Here is a 22894-nt window from a genome sequence, read left to right as displayed (position 1 = left end):
GAAAACTCTGCCAAGAACTTTTTCATTGAAGAGTTTTCTTAAAGCTTTAAGAAGATCACAGCTTTGCAAACAAAATTGCTGATTCCTGCTCCAGGGTGCCACTCTCTTCCCTGCATTTGGGAGCATCCTGCAAACATGAGCAGGGCATCTGGCAAACCTAGGCTGGGTTCAGTGGCTGTGTTTGTGCGTGCTGCTCTTGCATAAGGACCATTTGACTTGGGACTGACATAAGCAATATCTACTGGATTTTGTACGTGTAGTTTTAAGAATTCTGAAACCTTTGTGTTTTGCATTGTTGCACAATTGTTTCAGCCTGTCCCTGGGTGTAGGAGGTCACAGCATTGTTCATGTTACTATCTCGTGATGGAGTTTACTCAGTCATCTATAATGTTGTAGTGGTGCAGGCCCCACACTTGAGCTCTTCTTGCCTCATAGAAAGGTCAGTATCTTTTTTTCCCCTAGTTTTTCAGCAGTTACATTCTTCTTACAAGTATAAATGTGTTCTTTGCTTACAGACTTTTCTCTCCTTTAGGACTGTACAGTTATTTCAGAGGGGATTGTGTCCTAAAAGAGTAGAAAAAAAAATGTTTGTTTCTGGTTTGGGTCTTTTTTTGCTCTTTTATATAAAGAAATGCCATGAAAAAGCCGTGAAGATGGAGTTCATTATGTTAATCTCATCTCTAAAAGCACTGCTGTGCTGCGGGCCTTTGTTGTCAATAAAATGTCAACCAGTGGCATGTACAGCATGTTGTGCAGACTTCGAAATGGCGCAGCTGTAGGACTGTGGTGTGTTTTCTACACAAGAGTGGAGGAATATGGGAGGGATTAATATTGGGTGCAAGCCCAAGTGTTAATACAGAAAACCAAAGCAAGGAAAAAAACAAACCTTACAAAGAGTTTTCTTCAGCGTATTTTTAAAAATTGGTTGCCATTCTTCATACTTTAAAAGACATCTGTTCACATTTCATAGTTTAACCCTAGTTTATCCAGGAAAGCTGGTATACTATTTTGCTTTCTCACAGGGGCAATATCTTTGCGTGTGTTCATGCCAGTGTAGAGCCTAACGGTTTCAAAGAGCAAAACCTGAAAAATGGGGACCTTTTGGTGCTATAACATAGTTATAACCATTAATGTATCATGTTTGTGATAATATGTGAGTCAGGTGAAATACCAGAAAGCACCTTGCCTATTTTAATTCCAAGAAAGGAGATTTTTGTTCAGCACTGACCCATTTTATGAAACTGTGGATTTTGTGTTTCAAAGGACCTGATGCTTTCTTAGTACAACTGTGACCAGTTTGCAGGTCTCCTCTCCTGTTGTGTGCATGCCTGGCTGCAGGAAGGTGAGCCAAATGCATTAATAAGTCTCACCACCAGAAAGCAACGCAGAAAATACTACTTTCCTGGAAATGTATTTTTTAGGTGTGGTACAGAGACTAAAGGACAGCACCATTTTTCATTCTCCCAAGCAGTGAAACAGCAAAATTTGCCAGAGTCTGGTCATGGGGTAAGGAGAGGAAGGAGCAGGTAAACCACTCCTGTCCTAACTCTGAAATAAGTATCTCACCTTGTTTCTCAGGTATAATATTCAGAAATTCTTCGTATTTTCTTGGAGGAGTATCACCATCTCTGCTTTACACACAGCACTGGTACAGTGCTAGTCAGGAGTGTGCTTAAATACTAGGTCTGTGTTACAGATGAGTTTCTACTGATTTTCAAGAAAAACTAAATACATTGGAATGAAGAGTGCAACAACACATACTGTGCTAGTAAAACTTTTGAGACCAGTGATTTAGTTTAGGATGTATGAGGGATGACGGTTGTCATGTGGAAGTAAGAGGGATGAGGGATGATGGTTATAATTTCAGGTCATGTAGGAAGTTCTAACCTAATACCTGACCATAGGATTTTCATCTTCATGGCACTCTCACACTGGTTTCAGTGACCGGATGGCAGAAGGGAGAGACACATTGCTGTTATTATTTGATACATGTGAGCCCCTGTGGCCTTCCCACTGTATTTGCCTAGGTAGAGCTTTGCCATCTGCATGGCGGGCCAGGCTCTCTGCTGTGCAACCCTATCCACCTCTCCCTGGAGCAGCTTTGTTAGGTTTCATATAATTACAATTGATGTCTCTCAAAAAATATTGCATGTTACGTTTTATGTTCCTTTTTGACACCTTGTGATAGGGTTTCTTTCAGCAAATCACCATGTGCAAAATGTGGAAAGATTGCAGCTGTAAAATTAATTTCATTTGTATTTAGCCAGGTGTTGTTATTAAGAGACAACTGAAATCTGGCATCATAAATCCTCTTCCAGAAAAAAAAAAAAAAAAAGTATCTGCATTCAGTGTTTCTCTTGTCTTCCAGGCTTTTTTTTATTGTTTCGCTCAACATGCTGATGGTGCCAGGTTCCTTACAGCCATTCTCTTTTTGTCTCTTGCTAGTTTGTTTGCTGATTCAGTAGCTACAATATTGTACCCTCCCTCCTTTCCTCCTTCTCTCCTTTCTTCCCTTCCTTTCCTGCTTCCTTTTTCTCCTTCTCCAGTATGGGGGTAAACAACTTGAAAAGTACTTCCAGAAGCCCATAAAAAGGTTACACTTGCAACCGTCTCTGCATCCAGGGATTCTGTGACAAAGCATTCTATCAAACCTCATTTTTTTCAGTGTGGGGGCATCTCTTTTTATGTGCAATATGAACTGAGATGGTGTCTTTATGTATGGGCTGGGGGTGTTACAGGTAGCTCTGAAACAATCTGCACTTAGAGAAAAGTAAATTTTCTACTAGGAGGAGAATCTGGGTTTAGCACAGGGAGCCAGGGCTGTTGTCAGGGCTTTGGTAGGTGGTGTGGTCTGTTGAGCTAAGTTAGGCAACAGTACAGGACTTTCTAAGAGTAGGTATGAGGATGAAGAGGTGCTACTTTTGCACAGAGCCCTTGTGACTCAACTGACATTTCTACTTGGAAGAATTCCCTTTCTAACGGTGAGAAATATTTTAGTTTGTCTGCTTGGCCCTCTGTGAAATGTTCCTACCTCACACTAATGCCAGTCGTATCAGATCATTCTAATTATAAATGTGACAGCTCTGAGAATTTGGATTTTAAAATCCTGGGGGGTTTATGCAACATTTTCTGACTCTAAACCAAAAAATGTTACTAGTGGACTTAGCCAGGTTAGAAGGTAGTGTTTTAGCCACAAAAGTACCTAGTTCACACCCGGATTTGAGCCAGGGAGTACATCTGGTATATATGTGAGAGAGAAAAACGAGAGTATCCTATGCCTTGAGATTGGTATCAGCAGGGTCCCCTGTTTCCAACCATGCTCATTTGCTCTAAGTCATGAAATTAATTAATAGAGAAATTTTCTTGTAAAATAGAGCAGCAGTTCTGATTTACATGACTTCTGTGCATTTGCAAGTATTTTCCCCCCCTATGGTTAGAGCTGTATTAACAGGTTTTGTTCCAATAAGTGAACTAACACACACGTATTAAGCAGAGGGCTCGGGGAATCCAGTCTCTGCAACAACTCTGGCATTCCCTCCTGTTTATTTATTTGCAGTGATGAAGATGCCTCTGCTCTGTGCCATCTTTTTGCCCCCCAGCTTAGCTACTAAGCAACCTCTTTGGTGTCTGCAGTGAATCAGCACTTTTGGCAGGCTCGTCGTGCTCTGCCTCCAAGCACGACTCCGGTGCGGCACACAGACAGACCCCTCTTGGTCTGGTTCACCGCTGAAGGAGCAGGGCTCAGCCCTTGAGGCATAAGTTTTCCTGCAGTTTTACAAAACAGCAAATAGTAGATCAAAAAGTTGTGCTGGATTTTACTTTCTTTTAGGAGGAGAAGCTTTTTTGCTGAGGGTGATCCAGGGGATATTTGCAGCCCCATTTAAAGCACTGTGTGGGCATTTGGATAGTTTGTAGTAAGTGTAATAAATCTACTAAGAAATAAAAGAAATTTAATCTAGACACATTGCATTTTGAAAAGATGAACCTTATAAGATTCAGAGGTGTTTGAGAATTTTGAGATACTCTCTGTAACAACTGCAGAAAATAAACAAAAATCCAATAAACACAAGATCTCTCTCTCTCCTCTCCAAGTGTGTTTGCAAATCCTTTTTTAGGTCATGCTACCTAAAAAAAGGAAAGGAAGAGAAGTGAGTTCTATTTATTTCATTACAAGGCCAATTTTCACACCCAGGAAGGTCTCTCACTCCAAAGAAAACCCCACAGAAGATCCTCTGAGCCATTGGAATGTGTCCCAAATTATTCATATCTTCTTTGGTCTGGCAATACAGAGCAAGAGGGTGTTTGTAGACCCATTGCCTGAGTGAATAACACTTGAAACCACAGCTAATCTCACTGAACAAGTTGGTGAATATGGTGTTGAATTAAGAACTCAGAGCAGGGCCCACAGGAAAGGATAAATCCCTCTTCACTGGAGTACGTGGTAAGGCTGTTACTGATGGGGTTGCAGAAGGGCAGGATCAGGCTCACTGTTTTGCTTTGAATGCATTTTTCTTAAATGGTAAGGGGAATCAAAATAATTTGCTTCCAAAAATTGTAACCACTACAGTAGCAATATGCAGCAGGATTTGGAGATCCCGAGCTTTATTTTTGTTGTTTTATTGTTGAATAGGTTTTTTTCTCCTTACCTTCAAATCTTAACTCAAATCTTGGCTGAAATCCTTCATGTGTATTTTCATGTGTGGTTCTGTAGGCATTGTTTTCCTTGGCTTCCATTGACATAAATAGTTAAATAATGGAGGAAACTGTAACTATCTTGCATTACTTCTCTTCATCAGATAATTGGTGCTTTGCAGGCCTAATATGCAATATGTTGATTAGTGCTTTTGTTATATTAAGGGAGTTTATTTTTACCGTACATCAAATTTACTATAGATTATGCAGTTCATTACATGTCTTGGATGTGGTTTTCAAAGTGATGTCAGCCTTTCCTCTGCTTGGGAACTGAGTCCTGCAGAAAATCATGATACAATATATGTACACAGTGCCTGTCATCTTGAGTGAGGCATTGAGACACTGGGGACCTGCAGGGTTCAAAATGAGCTCCTAATATTGGCTCTGAAGTGCCAGCGCTCCCAGGGTGGTCTCAAGCAGACACTCCTCCTTCTGTAGGTGGTGCAGAGGGAGCGCCCCACAGCATAGGTTGGTCAGTGGAATGCAGCACATCCAATGGCATTCCTGTGTGTCCATTTCGGACCATGTGTGCTGAAGTGTGCTCGCCTCAGCTGTGCAGTGAGTTGTATGAAAGAATGCATGCAGGTGTTGGCACTTTGGGTCGTGTGAATAGAAATGGAGCCTGTATTTTCAAAAGTGGTCCATTGTCTTGGGGATTAATGGGAAACTAGATCATCCAGTTATTGCTGCAACCGCATGCCCTGTGAATACACTGTGTATTCCACATCTAGTAGTATGGGTATGTTTTTGAAGGTGATGGTTGTGGAGAGGATTATCTTTTTTTCAGTTTGCTTTATTAAGCCAATTAGAAGTGTTCAAGACTAGGAGATGTTTTTCCAGGTCTTATGATCCCATTAGTTAAACAACCAGGGAGAAGTCAAGCAAGCAAGCAAGCAAGCAAGCAAGCAAGCAGACTACAGAATAAGCTGTGTAAATAAAATACAGTAACTAACTTTTGGTCAGGTAGCATCTTGCTGAGCAGTCTGATTATTGACTACCCAGGCAGTTCTGCTGATATGACCAACATAAATTCATCTCTGCTTCTTTTTTTTACTGATGCTAATGCCAAAGAACCAGAGGAGCTCTAGGAAAGGAGAGCTAGATTCAATTCTGGTTCATGAATCACATATTGAATTGTCAGGAAAGGAACAAATTCTGCCCCAATTGCCACTATAACTATGATAGGTTGTACTCGTGTGCCTCAGGGCAGAATATGGTCTGAAATGAAATAGATGAGGTCAAAATCTGTTTTCATTGATCACAGAGAAGGCAGTGAAGCTGTAGAGGCAAATGTGACAGAAAAATATTGTCAGCAAGGACATTCCTCTTGCCAGTGATGCATCATGGCAAAAAGAAGGCTGTTTGATTTTCAACCTCAATGATGTCTTGGTCGGGTTGATAAAAAAAAAAAATCATTCTGTAAGCAAGTAAATTGAACTGAAAGTAAGACACAGTGATTGACACTGAGTTGCAAGATGCCATTTATATGAAGTCTTTTTGCACTGAAAAAGAAAGGGGCGTTTTGTTTTCGTTGCAGAAAGTATTAATTTTTATTTTCTTTTTGCTTACATTTTTAGGATCTTGCAAAAGGGAGACCAGGAATGTGGTTCCAGGAATAATCTTCTTTTATTCCATCAGATATATTCTGCAGCCCATTCCATAAAGATGACAATAATAAAAAAGCAAGGGACACAATATAAGAAACAACTTTCTTTCTGTTAGGGCGGATGGCTTTATAGAATAGATACTGAAGCAGCAAAGAACTGAAAGTGGTTTCTGAGAAGTGTTGACCTCCTTTCGTGCCACTTACTGTGAATTAAAGCTGTGACTGAGAACTAGTTTGGGCATGTGGTACAGCACTTACAGCAACTGCTGCCAAGGAACAAGATTTGTGTTTCTAAGGAAATGCAACAAAAGAAAATGGTTTAAGAGGCAGTGGCTGTCACTGTGAAAAAAAAAAAAAGAAAAAAGAAAAAAGTATCTATTTATGTACAGATAGAAAGAAAGGCCGAATTGGGTTATTCTATATGCAGGTTAGCGTACGTGTGAACTCTTGTAATGTGAGATTCAAAATCAAACTACTGTGGATTGTGCAGGGTTTAGCATATCTCACACTGTTAGAGTTTACAAAGTTGAGCTAGCTAATAGCAGTTGTGACGTTCTCTGTGCCTGTGACTGACTGATGTTTGTCATTCTTACAGGCATTATTAGTAACAGTGACCTGCTATAGGAAAGAGATACATTTAGAGCAAGGAAACTGAGGTTTTGTGGCTTTTTGGAGCTCCTTTCTTATGAAACCAAAAGGCAAGTATCTTCAGCACTTCTAAACCAAGGCTGCCACACAGTATCACTTACCACTACCTTTAAGGTTATAAATATCTTAGGACATGACATCCACTCACTGATTTGTAGCAAAGATGTTATGAGAATTGTTCATGCACTGAAGATTCATTAAGGGTTGAAAACTGTAGCAAAACACCAAGGAAAAAATATCACTGTATTTACACACTGTCTTAACTCCTTTTATTCTCCCCTCCCGGGTTGGAAAGGGAACCACCTGTCTCCTTTGCTGATGTCAGACTGCTGCCTGGAGACATGGTGCTATTGAAAGCACACGATACTGTACATATTTACACCAAGCTCGTATCTGATTGAGATTGGGCTATGAGACCTGTGAGTTCACAAGTTTCTTCATCATACTCTCATGCATTAAACATGTATTTGAACTCTGGCTTGAAAGCCGTGTGATCTGAGATAGACGTATTTACGTAATAGTTAAATGAATGATCATGCGCTCTCCAGCTCCTTTTCCATGCAAATGCAGAGGAAATTGAATATTATAATATTTCAGTGAGATGTCCTCAATAACAAATTACTGTTTAAAATAACCAATATTTGTATGTATATCAATTGCCTAGCAGTTATTTTTGTCTGCTATTTGCATGATATGGAAAAGAGTTTTTCTAGCAAACGTTTTAAGCTACTTGGTGCTGCTTTCCTTTTGGAGTGATCACAAGGGTGCACATTTAGGGATGTATTTTCCATCTGTTTTTTTGAAGCTGGCAAAGCACATAATTTGGAATAGAAAAGAAGTCTGAAAGTACCCATATTTGAACTAGTATGTGTTTGAGCCATTCTAGGAATTCTTATTCTATAGCAGTTGGTAAAAGTGAAGGACTATATTGTGCCCTTGGATACAGTATGCAGGCAGGGCTCAAGGCCATTGAGAGCCCTGTGTGAGTGCCCAGGGGCACACTAGGGCCCCTGAAAGTTTTACTGCTCAGTTCCCAAGGCAAGAACCTGAAATGATCAGAGGAGCTCTGTGTTTGATGCAGTCCTGTGGTGTGCAGGTTGGTTTGAGATGGGTCCTTTTGCAAAGGCCTGGACTTACAGCCTTGAGTGATGTGCCTGATGGAGAGACCCACTGAGTCTTCTGTGTCCATGCACGGAGCTGCCAGTGCAACCAAACTGCGGGCTTGCTCAAACATCTCTGTGACTTTTTGCCAGAAGGTGGGATGTTCGTAAGCCAAAACCAAGCTTTGCTACAGGTCTATGACCCATGCAAGGCTTGAGGCCTGAACTTCCATGCACTCATATGATGGTGATTCTTTTCAGAGCAAGGATCTTCACCTTGTGAGCCACAGCTCATCCACACTCCTTCTGCTCATCCAGAAGTCTTGCCCTAACTCTTCACACCACCTCACCCTTTTCATGGGACTGCTTGTTGTATGTGGTGAATAAGGATGACAGAATATGGCCCTGTTGCTCTGGCCACAGTTGGATCAAGCTGGGTACCATTCAGTGCAGTAATTTCTCTTAGGTGTGCACTTTGAAAGCATCAAAATACTTGGGGACACTAGAGCTCCTGGGAATACATAGGAGCAGGAGCAGCTGGGTAAAAAAGGCTCCAAGAAATGTGAACTGTTGCTGCAAAACCTCTTTAACTATGGGGGAGTAGAGCAGATATTGAGACTTTGGGATAGTAGTGTGCCTGGGGTCTCAGGTTGTCCAAATTAAGTTCTGACAAAAGACTAGATTTCATTTTGCTGTGGTCTAGAGTAGGTCTAGTCAACACCACAGCTACTGAACTGCTTATGTCTCCTGAGCAGTTCAGGTGCAGTTTCTAGGATGTGGAGATGCTTTTTCTCTATCAACTGGACGGGGTTTTTGGCTGAAGGTTGATAGGTCTCAATGGAAAAATGTGTATCAGTGGGTGTTGCTGAAAGACAGCACTGCTGGGTCACTGTGGCAACAGCTTATTGCCTGGTGTGGACCAAACTCATGGTGGTACAGGGGGAGTGCCCTGGTTTTATCAGTGTCTCATCCTCCAAGGCCTCCTTACTCTTGTTTGTTTTTTTTTCTTATATGTGATATATTTATTGTAGTTCTCAGTTTGTGTTAGGGATTTTTTTTTTTTTTTTTAATGAAGCTTGAAAGGTAAGGAGAAACTGGCCTTCCCTATTCTAGAAACAGAGAAGTTACAGCTAAAAGTGAAGTCCTGGGTCATCTGTTTCATGCTTATGAGCTAGCACCAGGGTTTTTTTTGTATACTAAACCACAGTGTTGTAATATATGATTGATATTAATTGGGTTTCTGCAAAGTACTGCACACCTCAACTTGAACTGAACCAGAAATAAATATATTGCCATATATTAACATTTTATTAGTTGAGAAGAAGAATAGGATGAAGGCACCTATGTGAAATCCAAAGTGTGAGCTTCAGATTGAATTAATGCCAGCAGTGCCTTGAGATTAATTTGGTTACTATGGGTACAGAATAAGAAATAGTATACCATAATGTAACTATGTTTACTGATTCATTTCTGGCATTAAAAACTAAAACCATATTATATATGCAACAACAGCCTTTTCTTTCTTGGAAGAAGGTGGGTACATTTTAGTAATTAAAGTGAATGTTGCCCTCTGAAAAGTACCAGTACTCCACTGGAAGAAGAGCACTGTTCTTTTAGAGTATCTTCCCCATCACAAGCTGCAGAGCTGCAGTACACTGAATGAGACCCAAAGAAAATACTACCAACTCAGGAAGCTTCCAGTCTTCTACAGCTTCTCATTAAATATCTTTTGTGACATGATAACATCTGTTTCATGTACCATTCAACTGTATTGGTCAAATGTCAGTTTTCTATCCTCATGCCACTTCCTATCTCATCAGTATGTAGGAAAAGAACAAGTTTTGCATCTTAAGATGTTGCAAGCTGAGTAATAATAAAATAATGCAATGGAAATACCATATATTCAGAAAGCAATTATTTTAAGGGGTTTCAGTTTTGACATGGCTAGATTAAGTATGAAGTTTTTTGTTTTTATATTTGCTGTCAAGAATGTTGTTAAATACTGATACCACCTCCTAAGAGAACAACTTTTAAATACCAAAATGAAAAGGATAAGCATTAAATATTTTGGTAGATATATTGTGCCATAATGTCTACTGCCTTGTTCTTAATACAAAGCACAGTAGGGCTTAATTAAAAAGTGATTGTACGATCTATCACAAACCAGCATTAGGGATATGGATGCCAAGAAAATTAAGTTGAATAGGTGGTGATAATGAAATCTATATTTTATTGAATAGTTTTTATTCCTATACCTTTGTTTGCTATTCTTGCCTCCCTGTTAGCAGTAAGACATTTTCCACCTAAAATTCTTGGAAGGAATTAGTTTAGTCTGATGCTGCTTTGTTCCGTTATTTGATCAGTATAAGTTATTTTGTTCATTTTTTGACGGAGTAAAATGCCTTGACAAACTTCTGACTCTGTCAGAGCTGAGCATGACAGTAAACAAAGAAAAGCAAGTCCTTACGAGCTTGTTCCTGCTAGGAGTAACTAGCTGACAACTGGTACAATGGTGATTTTCTATTTCATGTAAGCAAAAGTCACAGTCACTCAGAGCCTCCGGGGCAGCCCCACAACCTGGTTTACTGCAGATTTTGCCTGTTCCAGCTCCTAGTGTGGCTTCAGAAGTAAAGTACTTAGCATTAGAGAACATCAAAATACATTTATTGAAGCATAATACCAAGTGAAGAATATCTACAATAAAAGCAAGTATTTGTACAGCCTGGGCCAAAATCCCCCATGTTACAACTTCATCAATTTAAATGCTATTGATTTTTCTGGTACCACTGACCTGAAGTTGCTGGAATTGGGCTTGGGATGAATCTGACCTATACCGTTAAGGCCAAGCAGAATCACAATTTAGAAAGTGTAATGCAAAGAAATAGTTACCATGTATTCTGCTGTCTTGTAATTCCACATCAGTCATCAAGAGTTCACTGCACTGTTGGAAAGTCTCTTCTTTAGGTGGGTAGAAGTGTATCTGCAAGCACTGTAGAAAACAGTAAGACAAAAGACCTTATTGTGCCCCTTCATATTTTTAAGAGTGGTGTGCTGCAAACCAGACAGCTTGTGCTTTCTGAGCAGAGCTGCTGGGGCAGCTGGCAGAGCTTCATTTTCATATCCCCACTTAACTAGGTTCAGTGTTGTTGGTGTCCTTTTTCTGGCAAAAATCAAACAGCCAAAAGGGAAGGCTGGTTTTGACGATCTTGCTGCTTGTGTGTTCCGAATGGACACAAATCACATATTGCAACACACTGCACATTGTAACTTGCAGCTTGTCTCATGCTTGGGTGCAATATGCAACATGAGATAACGTGCTAGAGGAGAAGACAGGCACAGCACAAGGCTCTTGAAAGCCATGAGAGGCACTGAAAGCTTGTGTTCCTGGTATGCAGCGGTATAGATATTTGAAAGGTTAGGTTTGGTCTATTTTTAGGTAGCCTTCACATTGGAACTGCTCTAAGAATGAACGGGATATAAAAATTGCACGTGTCTCTCCTGATTTGTCAGAGATTTTTGACAAAATGCATTAAAAAAGGCTTTCTCCCAAATTGGAGATATTTTTTTCTGAAGCACAGGTATGCTTCTTATTTAGAAAGGGAGAGTCTTTATGTTCTTGATTAAAATGCCAGTGCTGTCTATTTCACTCCAGAGATCAGCATTTTCAGATTTTAGCAAACTTAAAGAAATATGACTTTCCCACTTATTGTTTGGGAAGATTTATTCACTTGTGTAAATGAATTTTAAAAAATTGGCAAGGCCTTTTATCTCATATAAAATAAATCTGAAGATAAATGATCTTTTTCCACTAACATCACCTATCATTAAAGTGGCTAAATGAAAATCAAAATGTGTTGCTATTTAGTCCCTGCTTGCCTTTTTACGGGAGATGAAATTGAGCATGTTTACTGGGCAGGAATTGTCAGCAATGCTTCGATTTATAGCATTGTCCACGATATAAATTAACAAGCGCCATGTGTTTCCACCAGTCTCCCTGGAAGATGTTAGCCCTGACTTCCCAAAGCATGCATCTCCAGCTTGTGTGCACGCTCCTACCCCGCCTTAAAGAAAACTGCAAACAATGTAAAATTGTGTTGCATTGAACTGAAGTGCAAACATTTTTCCATGTCTCTGTAAACAGGAGTGTGTGTGAGAATGAAACAGGTGGAGGTCTACCTCCAGAAAGCCCCCGGGATGTGTCAGACACATTTCTCCAGTCTATGCAATCTTGGTTTAATAAATTGATAATAGTATTATGATGAAGTGCTCTTTGGCGTTGGTTTGCTGGTTTTTTTCAGAGCTTTTTTTGCATAGCAACTTGAAACAAATTAAAATAATCCTCCATTCAGACAGTTTCTTATTTTTACTTGTTTCTTTGTTCCTCAGAGAGGAAGGAGAAGCCTGCAAGTGGGCAAAAGGGAAAGGTGCACTGTGATGAAGTCTCTCTTTTAGGGTGAATCCTACATGGTCCTTTCAATGCTTTTGTTTAAATGCATTGCCTTGGCTTGCTCTTCTGCTCAAAAGAGCAGAAACAACAAATAATGTTTAATTGTGTCAGATTGTCAGGGAATTTTATGATGGTAGAGGTCCATTAAGGATAAACATAGAAGCAGCAAACTTGCCTTATTTGTTGACAGACATGAAATAGTGAAAGAAAAGTCTTTTGGGGGGGGAGCCATGAATCCTCACTAGTAACCACTTACAAAATAATAACTAACCAGTGTCCCAAAATAATAACTAACCAGTTCAGCAAATAGTAAATTACTTGGGAACAAAGATGTCAAAAAAGGTGATAGCTGACACAATCTTTGTGCTTTATCCCAGTTCCATTCACAGGGGAAAGCCGGAGAGATTAATACTAAATTTTTAGTATAAAAATTAAAAAAAAAAAAAAAAAGGTGGAAATGTTTGGAGGAGTTTCTGCTTTGAACTGCCTTGGTCTTACCTTCTGTGATAAGGTCTGATTCAAAGCCTGCCTAAATCCATTTAAAGATTTTCATTCCCTTCCAAACTATTTAGAACAGTCACCCCTTCCAGCTACTTTAACCCCTCTTTTGTTTTACTGCATTTTCTCATACAGATAAACAGGCAAGTGATTTGGACAGAATAAAATTAAATTAAATTAAAATACAATAGTAACTCACCCAAACCTTTCTGTGGCTAGCAGTTCTCCCATTCCATCTCTGCACAAGCTTGTTTGGGCTTGAGTCAGAGGTGGAGGCACTGACAAATTTCTTGTCAAAAGCATCGTTGGAGGAGGGTCAGCCTCCAAAGTTTTATAGCTGCACTTTGTATAGCTAATAAGCCCTGGGCTAAATGCTTATCTTCCTTTATTTTGGTTATCTGATTTGGGGATGGAGGGAGGATGACATCTCTTGCCATTTCTGCAACTTTTTTAGATTAATATTGCAGCTCTAAGAAAAATGAATAATTGGACTTTTGAGCAGAGAGTGGAACCACAAAACCCATAGGGATTCCTCTAGCACTAGTCACTAGTTTGCATATTGCAAGTTAACTGCAATTCATGAAGTGTTCTGGCTAAAAATAACTCCAGGGCTCAATTTTGTCTGGCAGAAACTACTAGTTAAGAGGTCGGGCAAAGCTGATCCTTCAAAAGCCTTGTCTGCGTGAAACTGTTGCTTCGCGCTCACTGTTGTGATGCGGTGACCCTGTCTCCTCTTGGCTTGTCCTTGGCTGACTCAGGAAAATAGGGTGCAGCAGCTGTGGGTGGCTGGGGAAGGGGACCTCTGCTGCAGTCTGGAACCTTCAGAGGCCAAGTAGTGAGTGCTGGCTGCTGCACGAGTGAAGCTCTGTTGCCCCCTCACAGGAGTTTCCACAGAAGCTCATCCTTCTCCACAGCCAGGCATAACTCTATTAAGAGGGACTTGATGCATAATCATATTTTTAAAAAAACAAAACACACCAACAACTCCAGATCTTTTGTGTGATGTCTTCATTTTTTGTTTGCCTTAAAATGTTGCAGAGAGAATCTGGCAGTGTTACTGAAATCCTATCAGATGACTACAGTTCAGAATTATTCCCACATTATATTTTGTTTTAATATGAAAAATGCCAAGAGCTAGGCCCAAGAAAAAAGGCTGACTCAGTTCCACTGAGCTCTCTCTGAAGAAAGTCGTATTTGAAGATGAGAGATGTGTTGGTAAGGCTGTCTGTCATCTCTAGTTTATTAAAAAAAATTGCTAGGAGGCACTAAAACTGTCCACTGCCTTTCCTTCTGTTCCTTCACTCAGAGGTGCTTCATTCATGTCGACTTTACCATAGCGGTTTTGTGTAAAACAAGATTTGATTTTAGAGTATTTAAAGGTTACTGTTCTCTCCAGTGCTGTGCTGCAGCCTTGGGTGCACTCCACTGCAATCGCCTTACCAGCCATTTTAGAGAGGAGGTAGGCTGTGTTATGGAAACAGGAGAGTTTTTTTCTTCCACTAGCTACTGCGAGCCTTGGCATGGATCTGGCAGGGAGTGTGTTCCCCTGCGCTGCTGTGGCAGCCTGGGCATCACAGCTTCCCTCCAGGCTGGGTGACTGAATGGCCAGGTGACAAAGCAAGCCCCAAACATAGTGTGACATCTGGGTGGCTGCCTCAGTGAAGGATGGTAACTTTGGAATGGGCTTGGCTCCCACCAGATTGCTTACGATTGCATCAGGGAATCTTTTCTGTACCCTAAGACATCAAATCTATGGTGATTGTTCATGGGATCATCCTCTTCATTCTCTTCAGATCCCTCTCAGAAAAAGTTGGCAATAACTAGATTGGCATTAATGATGAACGAGTCAGGGAATGAGGGCTCCAGGGTAATACTCTGGGTGCCCGGGAAAGATAGTGCAAGGTGGATGGTAATAGGGGTAAAAAGAAGGATCTGGCTGGGGAGCCAGAGCTCTGCATAGAGTTACTCATACAAGGTGTATCCCAAAAGCTTCCTCGGGTTCTGCCCTTTGTGGCTAAAGCTGGAGAAGACAATTGCCTGTCCCCAGAAAGGGTGTGAGCATCCCAGCAAGGCTGGGAGTGGGAGAGGAAGGGCACAACTTCTGAGTGCAGAGCAGATGCTCCCAGCCCCTGAACAGGAATGCCAGAAAACAGTTCCCTGGGTCGATAACATCAGACGTGAGCAGGTTTTGATCTCTTCCCGTGACTTGAACGTGTGGAAGGATAGAGGGATAAAAAGAACTTTATGATTTCTTTTGTTCCAAGGAAATATCAGCAGTGAGGTGAGTAAAGGAGAGATGATGAAGATCTGCAACGGTCTGTGATTTTGATGTGGTCCTGCCTGCTCTGCCAACCTGCAAGAAGGTCCAAAACTGGAATCTATCTCCTTATCTTGCCTGGATGTCTGTGCTCAAAAAGCGCAAAAGCCTCCCCAGGAAACTGGTGTGTTTACATGGCTCTGTTCCTCAAACATATATATATATATATTTAAATATAAATTTAAATATAGGTGCTCTTTTACAGGTTAGTCTTTCTATGAAACAGTAACACCCAAGTGAAAGACATTGTTTGTGCTGCTTTTAGCAGGCCTGACAAGCTGGATTTTCCTGCAGATCACAGCAAATATGGGTCCTGGAGAACATAGGCTCCAAATGCTGGGGGGAAACAAGTGGCAAATGTATTTTTTATGTAATCAGCTTGAGTGGTTTGCTTTTCTTACTTTTAGTAATGAGTAAATGAAATATGCTTGTGAAGTATAATGTTCAGAGAAGTATAATAAATATTATAAGATTTCTCGTAGCGGGTACCTGTTCTCCTCTTGTTTCACTTAGGTACTCCTGGAAGGTTTTACTACAAGCACCCAAAGAGTTGTATGACTGCAAGCCTGGTTACCACAAATAATCTGGTAATCTGCAATAATAGTAAATAGTCACAATCGGCTCCAGTTGCATGTGAACAGTGATTTCCCCTGGCATTCAGTGATCTTTATTTGAGCCCTCAGTCTGTGGAGGCAGATGTGGCAAAATTCAACCTGGTGTCAGTGATGTTAGTAACACATCACCGTTTGGACTCTCAAATATACAGCTCCTTAGACAGCAGCCTGTGACCCAGAGCTGGGCCAGGAATTAATTTGGCCCTGATCTCTTGAGTTTTCCAGAGAGCTGGTACAGAGCACCATCATGGGTTTTCTTTGTTAAAAAAAATCTCAGGTCATAACTGCCCTAGCAAAACTGCAGAGGGCACACTGCTTTATTCCATTGTAGAATTACTGCACCAATGAACCCAGAAGTTCAAGGAGTTTGACTCACTGGCTTCTGCTATTGAAGGTATATTCTGGGTAGGATGAACTTGATAAATACGGAAAAGAAGATGAGGAGGGGAAAAAAAAAGGAACAAACAAATAGGATAGAAGTGGAACAGAGAGAATGGACTGGAAAACAAATACAGTGCTGTGCAAAAAATAAGAGTTAAGATGCACAGAAGGATGATTTCTAATAAAAAATTAATAGGGTACATATACTTTATATAGAACACCATTCACGCTAGCACACCTTTGGAGTGCAGATTCCTGTTTTATATACAGCATTGTCTGATCTTTTCCTGTAGGGCCATTCACTCTTGGAGGGTTGAGCAGAAAGGGTTGAACTGATGTGAGAACTGGTTTGCAAACCTCATCTGGCTGAAACTCCAGCACTGTTGTCCTTCCTCCACTGGAAAAGTAGCAAGGAAACAAAATCTTTCTTCCTTGGTGCCATAATGAAGGGACTAAGTTTTGGATTCTGAAATCATGAGGGCTCCAAAATCAGTAGCTTCTTCAAGAAAACTAAATTACAGGGAATAAAAACATGACCATAGTTGGAAAATGTGAGGTGAAAGAAGAGGAGAAAGAGATAAAATCAATTCTGAATCCAGTAAAAAGTCAAGGACAGAGGGCTTGAAGGCTTCAGTCTTTGATTTCCATTGCTTGTTGTTGCAGACAGGCATACCTTCCAGTCCTGTTGGAAATATATCAAGATTTGCAAATTTGTGCCCAAATGCTGTTAGAAGGCTTAACAGAACTTTCTTGAATTTTGACCCTTAAAGAAGAAAAGGCAAAATTTGGGAATTGCTGAGACTCAGCACAGAGTAGTCTAAAACCAGAGGAAATACAGGGATTGAGGAAGTTGTCTGATGATGGACTTTTCAACAGGGCAGATTGGATCGAAAAAATCCACAGCTGAAGGAGGGTTTTCTTTCTATATGTTTGTTATGGAACCAAATATCTATATTTGTGTGCGTGCTTAGATATTGCCCCACAAAAGATGATTGTGCAATTCTTTAGTGTTGTCAAAACAGAGGGAAGAGCATTGCTAAAGCTACTAGGGAACGTTTAGAAGACAAGGTTTCCTTTGAGGAAGCAGTTTAGGTGCTGGCTGTGTTTCACAGGTTTCATTTACATATGTGGAAGCTGCGCCATTTCCAAACTATACCAGCGCTGCAGCTGCCTTCCTTGCTTTTCTCCTCTCACAGTCACTATGCTCAAACACCACATTAAAACATGTGAAAAAAAGATCCTAGTGGGTAAATTTATACTATGGCTGGCATTAGACACTTCAGTTAAGGAAAAAAAAAAATTCTTCCCAAGCGATGGGGAACCCTCGTTGAAATCTCACAGTCTTTTGTAGTTGGAATCGTGCTTGGCATCCCTTCCAGGTAACGCTGGAACTGCCAGGAAAGTTCAAGCTATAATGTGGTCATAGAAAAGCTCTGGGGGACTCTGTAATTACTACCTATTGGTCGCACCGTCCACAGTGCACTAAAAAAGTTCCTCAATCTCTAAAGCTTGTATGGTGAGAGCACCGCTAAGGTCACAGTTTTTATTTATCAGTTAACTTGCTAATTTGAAGGGAAAGCATTGAAGTGGAAATGTAGAAAATAGAAACAACATGAGCAGGTCAAAATATCCAAAACAGCAATATGAAATGTTCCAGTGTAAATACATTTCTATAAAAGGTGTGAATGAAACTTCAAAAAAAAAGAGATGATGGATTTGGCACAGTCAATGAACACAATTATAAGTAGGTATTGAAGGAGAATATTCCACCAACCATGGATCCACAGATAATAATTAATAAGAACCGACTCTACTCCAGGCAGGCAGGTGCCCAGCATTATTTCACAGTTGACTGTTCGGGGGGTAGAGGTACTCACCTTTGCCACAGATCTTAATAATTTACTGCAGTTTTATCATTAAATCAGCATATAATTGGGAAGGAAATTAGGTTTTTTTCATCATGAGAGCAAAGCAATACCGTTAATTTAATTATTTGTAGGAAAGACTTTCTGTAGTCATTTGGTATTTTGCTGTGTGGTTTTTTTTTAATTAAGTAAAGTAAGAACAATGCCATTTTTGTCATCTGTGCTTGGTGAAAATATGACAGTGTGATGTGATTTGCAACTTAAGCACAAGCTGGGAAAAATATACATTTTATCAGGACTGGTAATAATGAATTACAAGGGAACACAAATAAGCAAAGAATATATCTGAGACCTCCTACCATTTCTGAAGTTTCCAATGTCTGTGAGAAAAAGGCTATTTCAAGAATTGTACTTCGTATTTATTTTTTTCTCTCAGCAAAATTGCCATACTCTTGTATAATAATTGAATTCGTTTAGCCTTTAGAATACTCGAGTTTGCAAATAACAATGAAAATGAATATTTCATGACATGGAGGATGATCAGTTATAGTTTTGTAACTTTGACTGGTAGCCCAGCACGACAGAGCCAGTGCTTACATTTCACAAGACTTTTTGCACCCAGGTAATTAAAAAAACTGCAGCTTAAGACAATAAGACAAGCAGGCAGGTGGGGATAGTTAAACATGACCTTTATTTGTGGGTTTTCTTTCCCTGTTGTGGGCAACGTTTTGCAGTTCAGTTTGGTGCGTGGAGTTTGTTGTGTATGCAGTGCAAAGGGGCATCATAAACCAGTTGCACCTGCAGCAGCCCCTGTTGTCTGGCAAAGACTTTGATGAGGAGACGTGTCTTTTAACAGCGTGTCTGGATTTTCACACGACAAGAGATTTTTTTTAATTTATTTAATTTCAATGAACAAACGCTGAGTCCAGGGCAGAAAGGTTGTGGTGCGGTGTTTGCACAGAAATGTTCTGAGGCAGATTATAGGGAGAGGCAGGCGTGGGTCAGGGTGGTCCAGGGCAGGACTGAGGCAGTTGCTTGTAACAGCTATGGTTTCTTGGGGAATACACCGAGACAGAGAAGTGATTAAAGCACAGCTTAAACATACTGTAATCTAGCTGGGAACAGGATCAGGCTCCCCTCTCGGAGCAGGTGAGATAACTGTAGGAATGTTTTTTATAGATGCTTACTCCATTCCAGAGAAATGCTGGGTTGGGGGTGAGGGGTGTTGCTGATGCATTTGATGTGGAAAAACTAACTTAAGTTGCAACTATAGCTGAGAAACCATTAACCTAACCAAAATATTTGGCAAGGCGCAAAATCCCCGAATGCAAAAAAATGTTGGAAGGTGGTGTAACTTTTGCTGAACTGTGGGATAGGCTCCCCGAAGGGAACAGCGCCGAGGAGCCGGTGCAGGCACTTGTAAGGTTGGGCTTGGGCTACTCGCATGCAGGCTGTAGCTCGGCTGGGAGTCACTTCACTTTTTCTTTATAATAAGCACAGCTCAGCCTATTGTGTGCCGGGGTTGGGGGGGAAGACAAAGAAAGCAAGCCAAGAAATTAGAGAAGATGGGGAGGGATAGGAGCTGTGCTACGGCAGGAGCAGTGTTTCAGGGGTGTGGCGTGGAAATCTGCTTTGAATCGCAGCGTGGTGCTGCGGCCGCCGAGGTCTGAGCGGGTTTTGCAAAGATTTACTTCACTTCAGGCTGGGTCTGCCCCTGGCTGACGTCACGGGCTGGAGCAGCGGCACCAGAAGGCTGGATGAGTGACAGCCCAGCCTACTTTTTAATAGCTTTGTCATGTGACGGGGAACAGTAGTAAGACAGGTGCCTTCGATTCACTCTCAGAGAGGGTCTCATTGCCTGCATGAGTGTCTGCTGCCTGCCTGCCTGCCTCTGGACTGTAGTTTGCCAGCTTTCCTGCCGTTGCTCCGCAGCTGGATGGCGTGGGACATGTGCAACCAGGACTCTGTATGGAGCGATCTGGAGGTGAGGGGTGCGCGGCGTGGGTGGTGCGTGGGGTGCGGGCGGCGGCGGGGATGGTGGGCTGGTCAGGGGGCTGGCAGGACGGCCGAGGCAACATACTTTGCAAACAAGTCCGTATCTTATCTTAACTCCAGTAAGTTTGCTATTTTAAGGTTACTCTGCGATGCCTTGAGCAAATCAAAGCTGAGCTCCTGTCATCAGTATAGTATCTCCTGCAGTTGGAAACTATTTTCATGTGCCTCTGGCTCGCTTTCCCGTCATATGCAATATTTATGCTCTAAGATATTGATATGAATCGGTGTCTGAAGTGGCATTTCCAGTGGCGTTTAGTGGCCTGGTTGGAAAAATGCCATGTTTATTTAGAATAGGACTAACATTTCTGTTTAAAAAAAAAAAACACAACTAGTTAAAATTAATCATTGGCTTTAAATTTTAATTGCTTCTTTCACTGTGCTCTGTCGAAGGTTTTTTCCTTGTTTATCAGCGGCAGAATACAAACATGCACACAGGAATGAATACTCTGTTGTTTGGCTTTAGATGCTTTTTAAAAGAGATTTCTGGAAGGAGACGTTTCCCTGCTTCTTGTGGTATTGGAATACTGACGCTGTAGCTAATGCCCCGTAGAGCAGGGTTCGCAGTCAATCCGAATAGTCCAACAAATGGTTAAATCCCACTGTACAGCAGAGACAACAGGATGAACCATGAGAATAGAGTTTATGCAGGACTGTGTGAACTGCTGCTGCTGCTGCCGCCGCTGCTGCTTGTGTAAAAATAGACGGCAATACATCAAATCCACAGCTTCTGCTGGCTACAATTCATAAAGGAAAAAATAAAAAAAATAAAAAAAAAAAAAAGGGCAAGCAGCCCTGTGGTAATCTCTGGAGTATAATGTGAGGTTTGAGGATTTCTGCATGTTTGCATTCAGCAAAATGGAGCGTTACCTGAAAGTTCAGGCAACTTGTGAAGCAAGTCAAACTTTCTTTGGACCCCATGGAGAGGAATCCCAAATACAGACCTGCTCAAAGGAACTAATCCTCTGGCTTCTGGCTTGGAATAAGTGCTTAAAATGGTCCCCTCGGGCAATGGGGAAGGGAAAAACAGGTTACAGGCGATGCTTTTTAAATAAGATGTTCATGCTGTAGAGAGCTACCCATCTAAAGTAAAAACGTTCCCATGTTCTCCAGTATGTTTTTCCTATCTGGCAGAGCATGTGTGTGGATTCTCGAGTCATTTTGTCATGTTTTAAATATTTGCAGCTTGCCATTGTATCCGCTGATTTCTGTTTGCATATTGTAATTGGTCTTATCTTGTTTTGATTTCTTGGTAAAGTGGAATAGATATGGATAATTCATATGTCCTGTAGCTATTATGAGTCAAGGCTGTAAGTGGATGACTTTCTGGCTCCAAAGTCCTAATTGTTTCTGAGTAGCTGGAGTATCCTGTGGGTTGTTGTTTGGCTTGTAGCATGGGTCTCAGCTGCCGTAGCTTCATTTTTCCATCATGTATTATTCCTAATGCTGCTAGGAGCTGATTGAGGAACCAGCTTATATGGAAATACTGAAGATTTATTTTAATCACTAGAGTTCCAGCAGTAATTTCAAGCTAGTAACAGATAATTTATGTCAATGACTTTTTCATAGTGCAGAGAAAACAAAAAGAAAAAAAGGGTTTGATCTTAATATTAATTGTGTGGTGGATGGATTAACTGTGGGTAGGATTTTGCCAGTGTGCTCCTGCATTGCACTTCCTGTAGCAGTACTAGTGTCTGCGTGCTGGGGATCTTCTGGCTCAGGGGATCACCTTTACTGAGCTAAAATAATGCAGGTGCAGGTACTGGAGACAGCTTTCATTTTTTGAATCATTAATGTTTGCTGTCAATGTAAAATGTATTATATTCTCGCTCTCATAATGACAGGACGGTGTGTTGCTTAATAAAGGCCTGCATCACTGTAGCTGATCAGCGTCCCCAGTGCTTCACAGCTTAATGAAGGTGATGTACAGTAAGGTTGCAAAGATTGATAGAGAGAATCCACATGACACACATTTTGTCAAGGCTCTCTTTCTTTCCTGAGTTCATCCCCTTGGCACTTTGAAAAACTTGTTAAAAATAAAATGCAGATTATATTTTCATTAATATAATTAATATGGCACAAGTCCAGTCTTCCTTTTTCTTTTTTTTCTTTTTTTTTTTTTTTAAATTTACCTTCAAAGGCACAAAAACATCCAAAAGGTTAATGGAGAATTATACTTAATTATAATGATTCATTACCATCAGTGCAGTTGAGCTAATTTATTGTTTGCACCTGAACTAAGAGAAAAAAGGTCTGTTGGAGTGAAATAACGCACAGTAATTAGCCTTTTGTGTTTAGTGACTGCTTTATCGTCCTAAATGTTACTGTAAAATTAATGCTATAGTTATGGAATAACTATCATATCAAATAACTGTGGGAAGACAGTAAAATGTGTGCTAGCAATGCAGGTGCACCTGTTACAGATGTATAGGCAAACAGTAAATATCAGCGTGTCAGATGAGGACAGTTTTAGGACTTGGAGTGTTAAATCTGGCATCATCCAAAGGCCAAATATAAATTAATAACAGGAACACTTGCTACTAATGTGTCTCAGATTAGAAGCATAATGTCATATTCAGAAACATTGATTTTATTATCATGTCAACATTGGCAAGGCATATATACTTAATTTCAGCAGTTACATGTCTTAGGTGACATTGCAGTCACTACAGGT

At 40.7% G+C, this 22894-nt stretch overlaps 1 protein-coding gene across 3 annotated transcripts in view; it reads left to right on the top strand.

Moving 5' to 3' along the window:
• Positions 1-22894, top strand: part of PPARGC1A (PPARG coactivator 1 alpha) — a 369906-nt gene that overhangs the window by 277083 nt on the left and 69929 nt on the right. Inside the window, exon 1 of one of the 3 annotated variants that reach the window (XM_050338768.1) lies at positions 19946-20152. The exons of the other annotated variants lie outside the window; for them this stretch is intronic. Within the exon in view, the coding sequence (XP_050194725.1) occupies positions 20105-20152 (48 nt within the window). The 5' untranslated portion in view covers positions 19946-20104. Of the gene's footprint in view, positions 1-19945; positions 20153-22894 lie in introns of those variants that run through there. 3 annotated transcript variants of the gene reach the window in all.

This window comes from Myiozetetes cayanensis, unplaced genomic scaffold (assembly GCF_022539395.1).
Source record: "Myiozetetes cayanensis isolate MyiCay16 unplaced genomic scaffold, myiCay2020 scf7, whole genome shotgun sequence".
NCBI lineage: Eukaryota > Metazoa > Chordata > Aves > Passeriformes > Tyrannidae > Myiozetetes > Myiozetetes cayanensis.
This window is presented reverse-complemented; position numbering and strand designations above follow the sequence as displayed.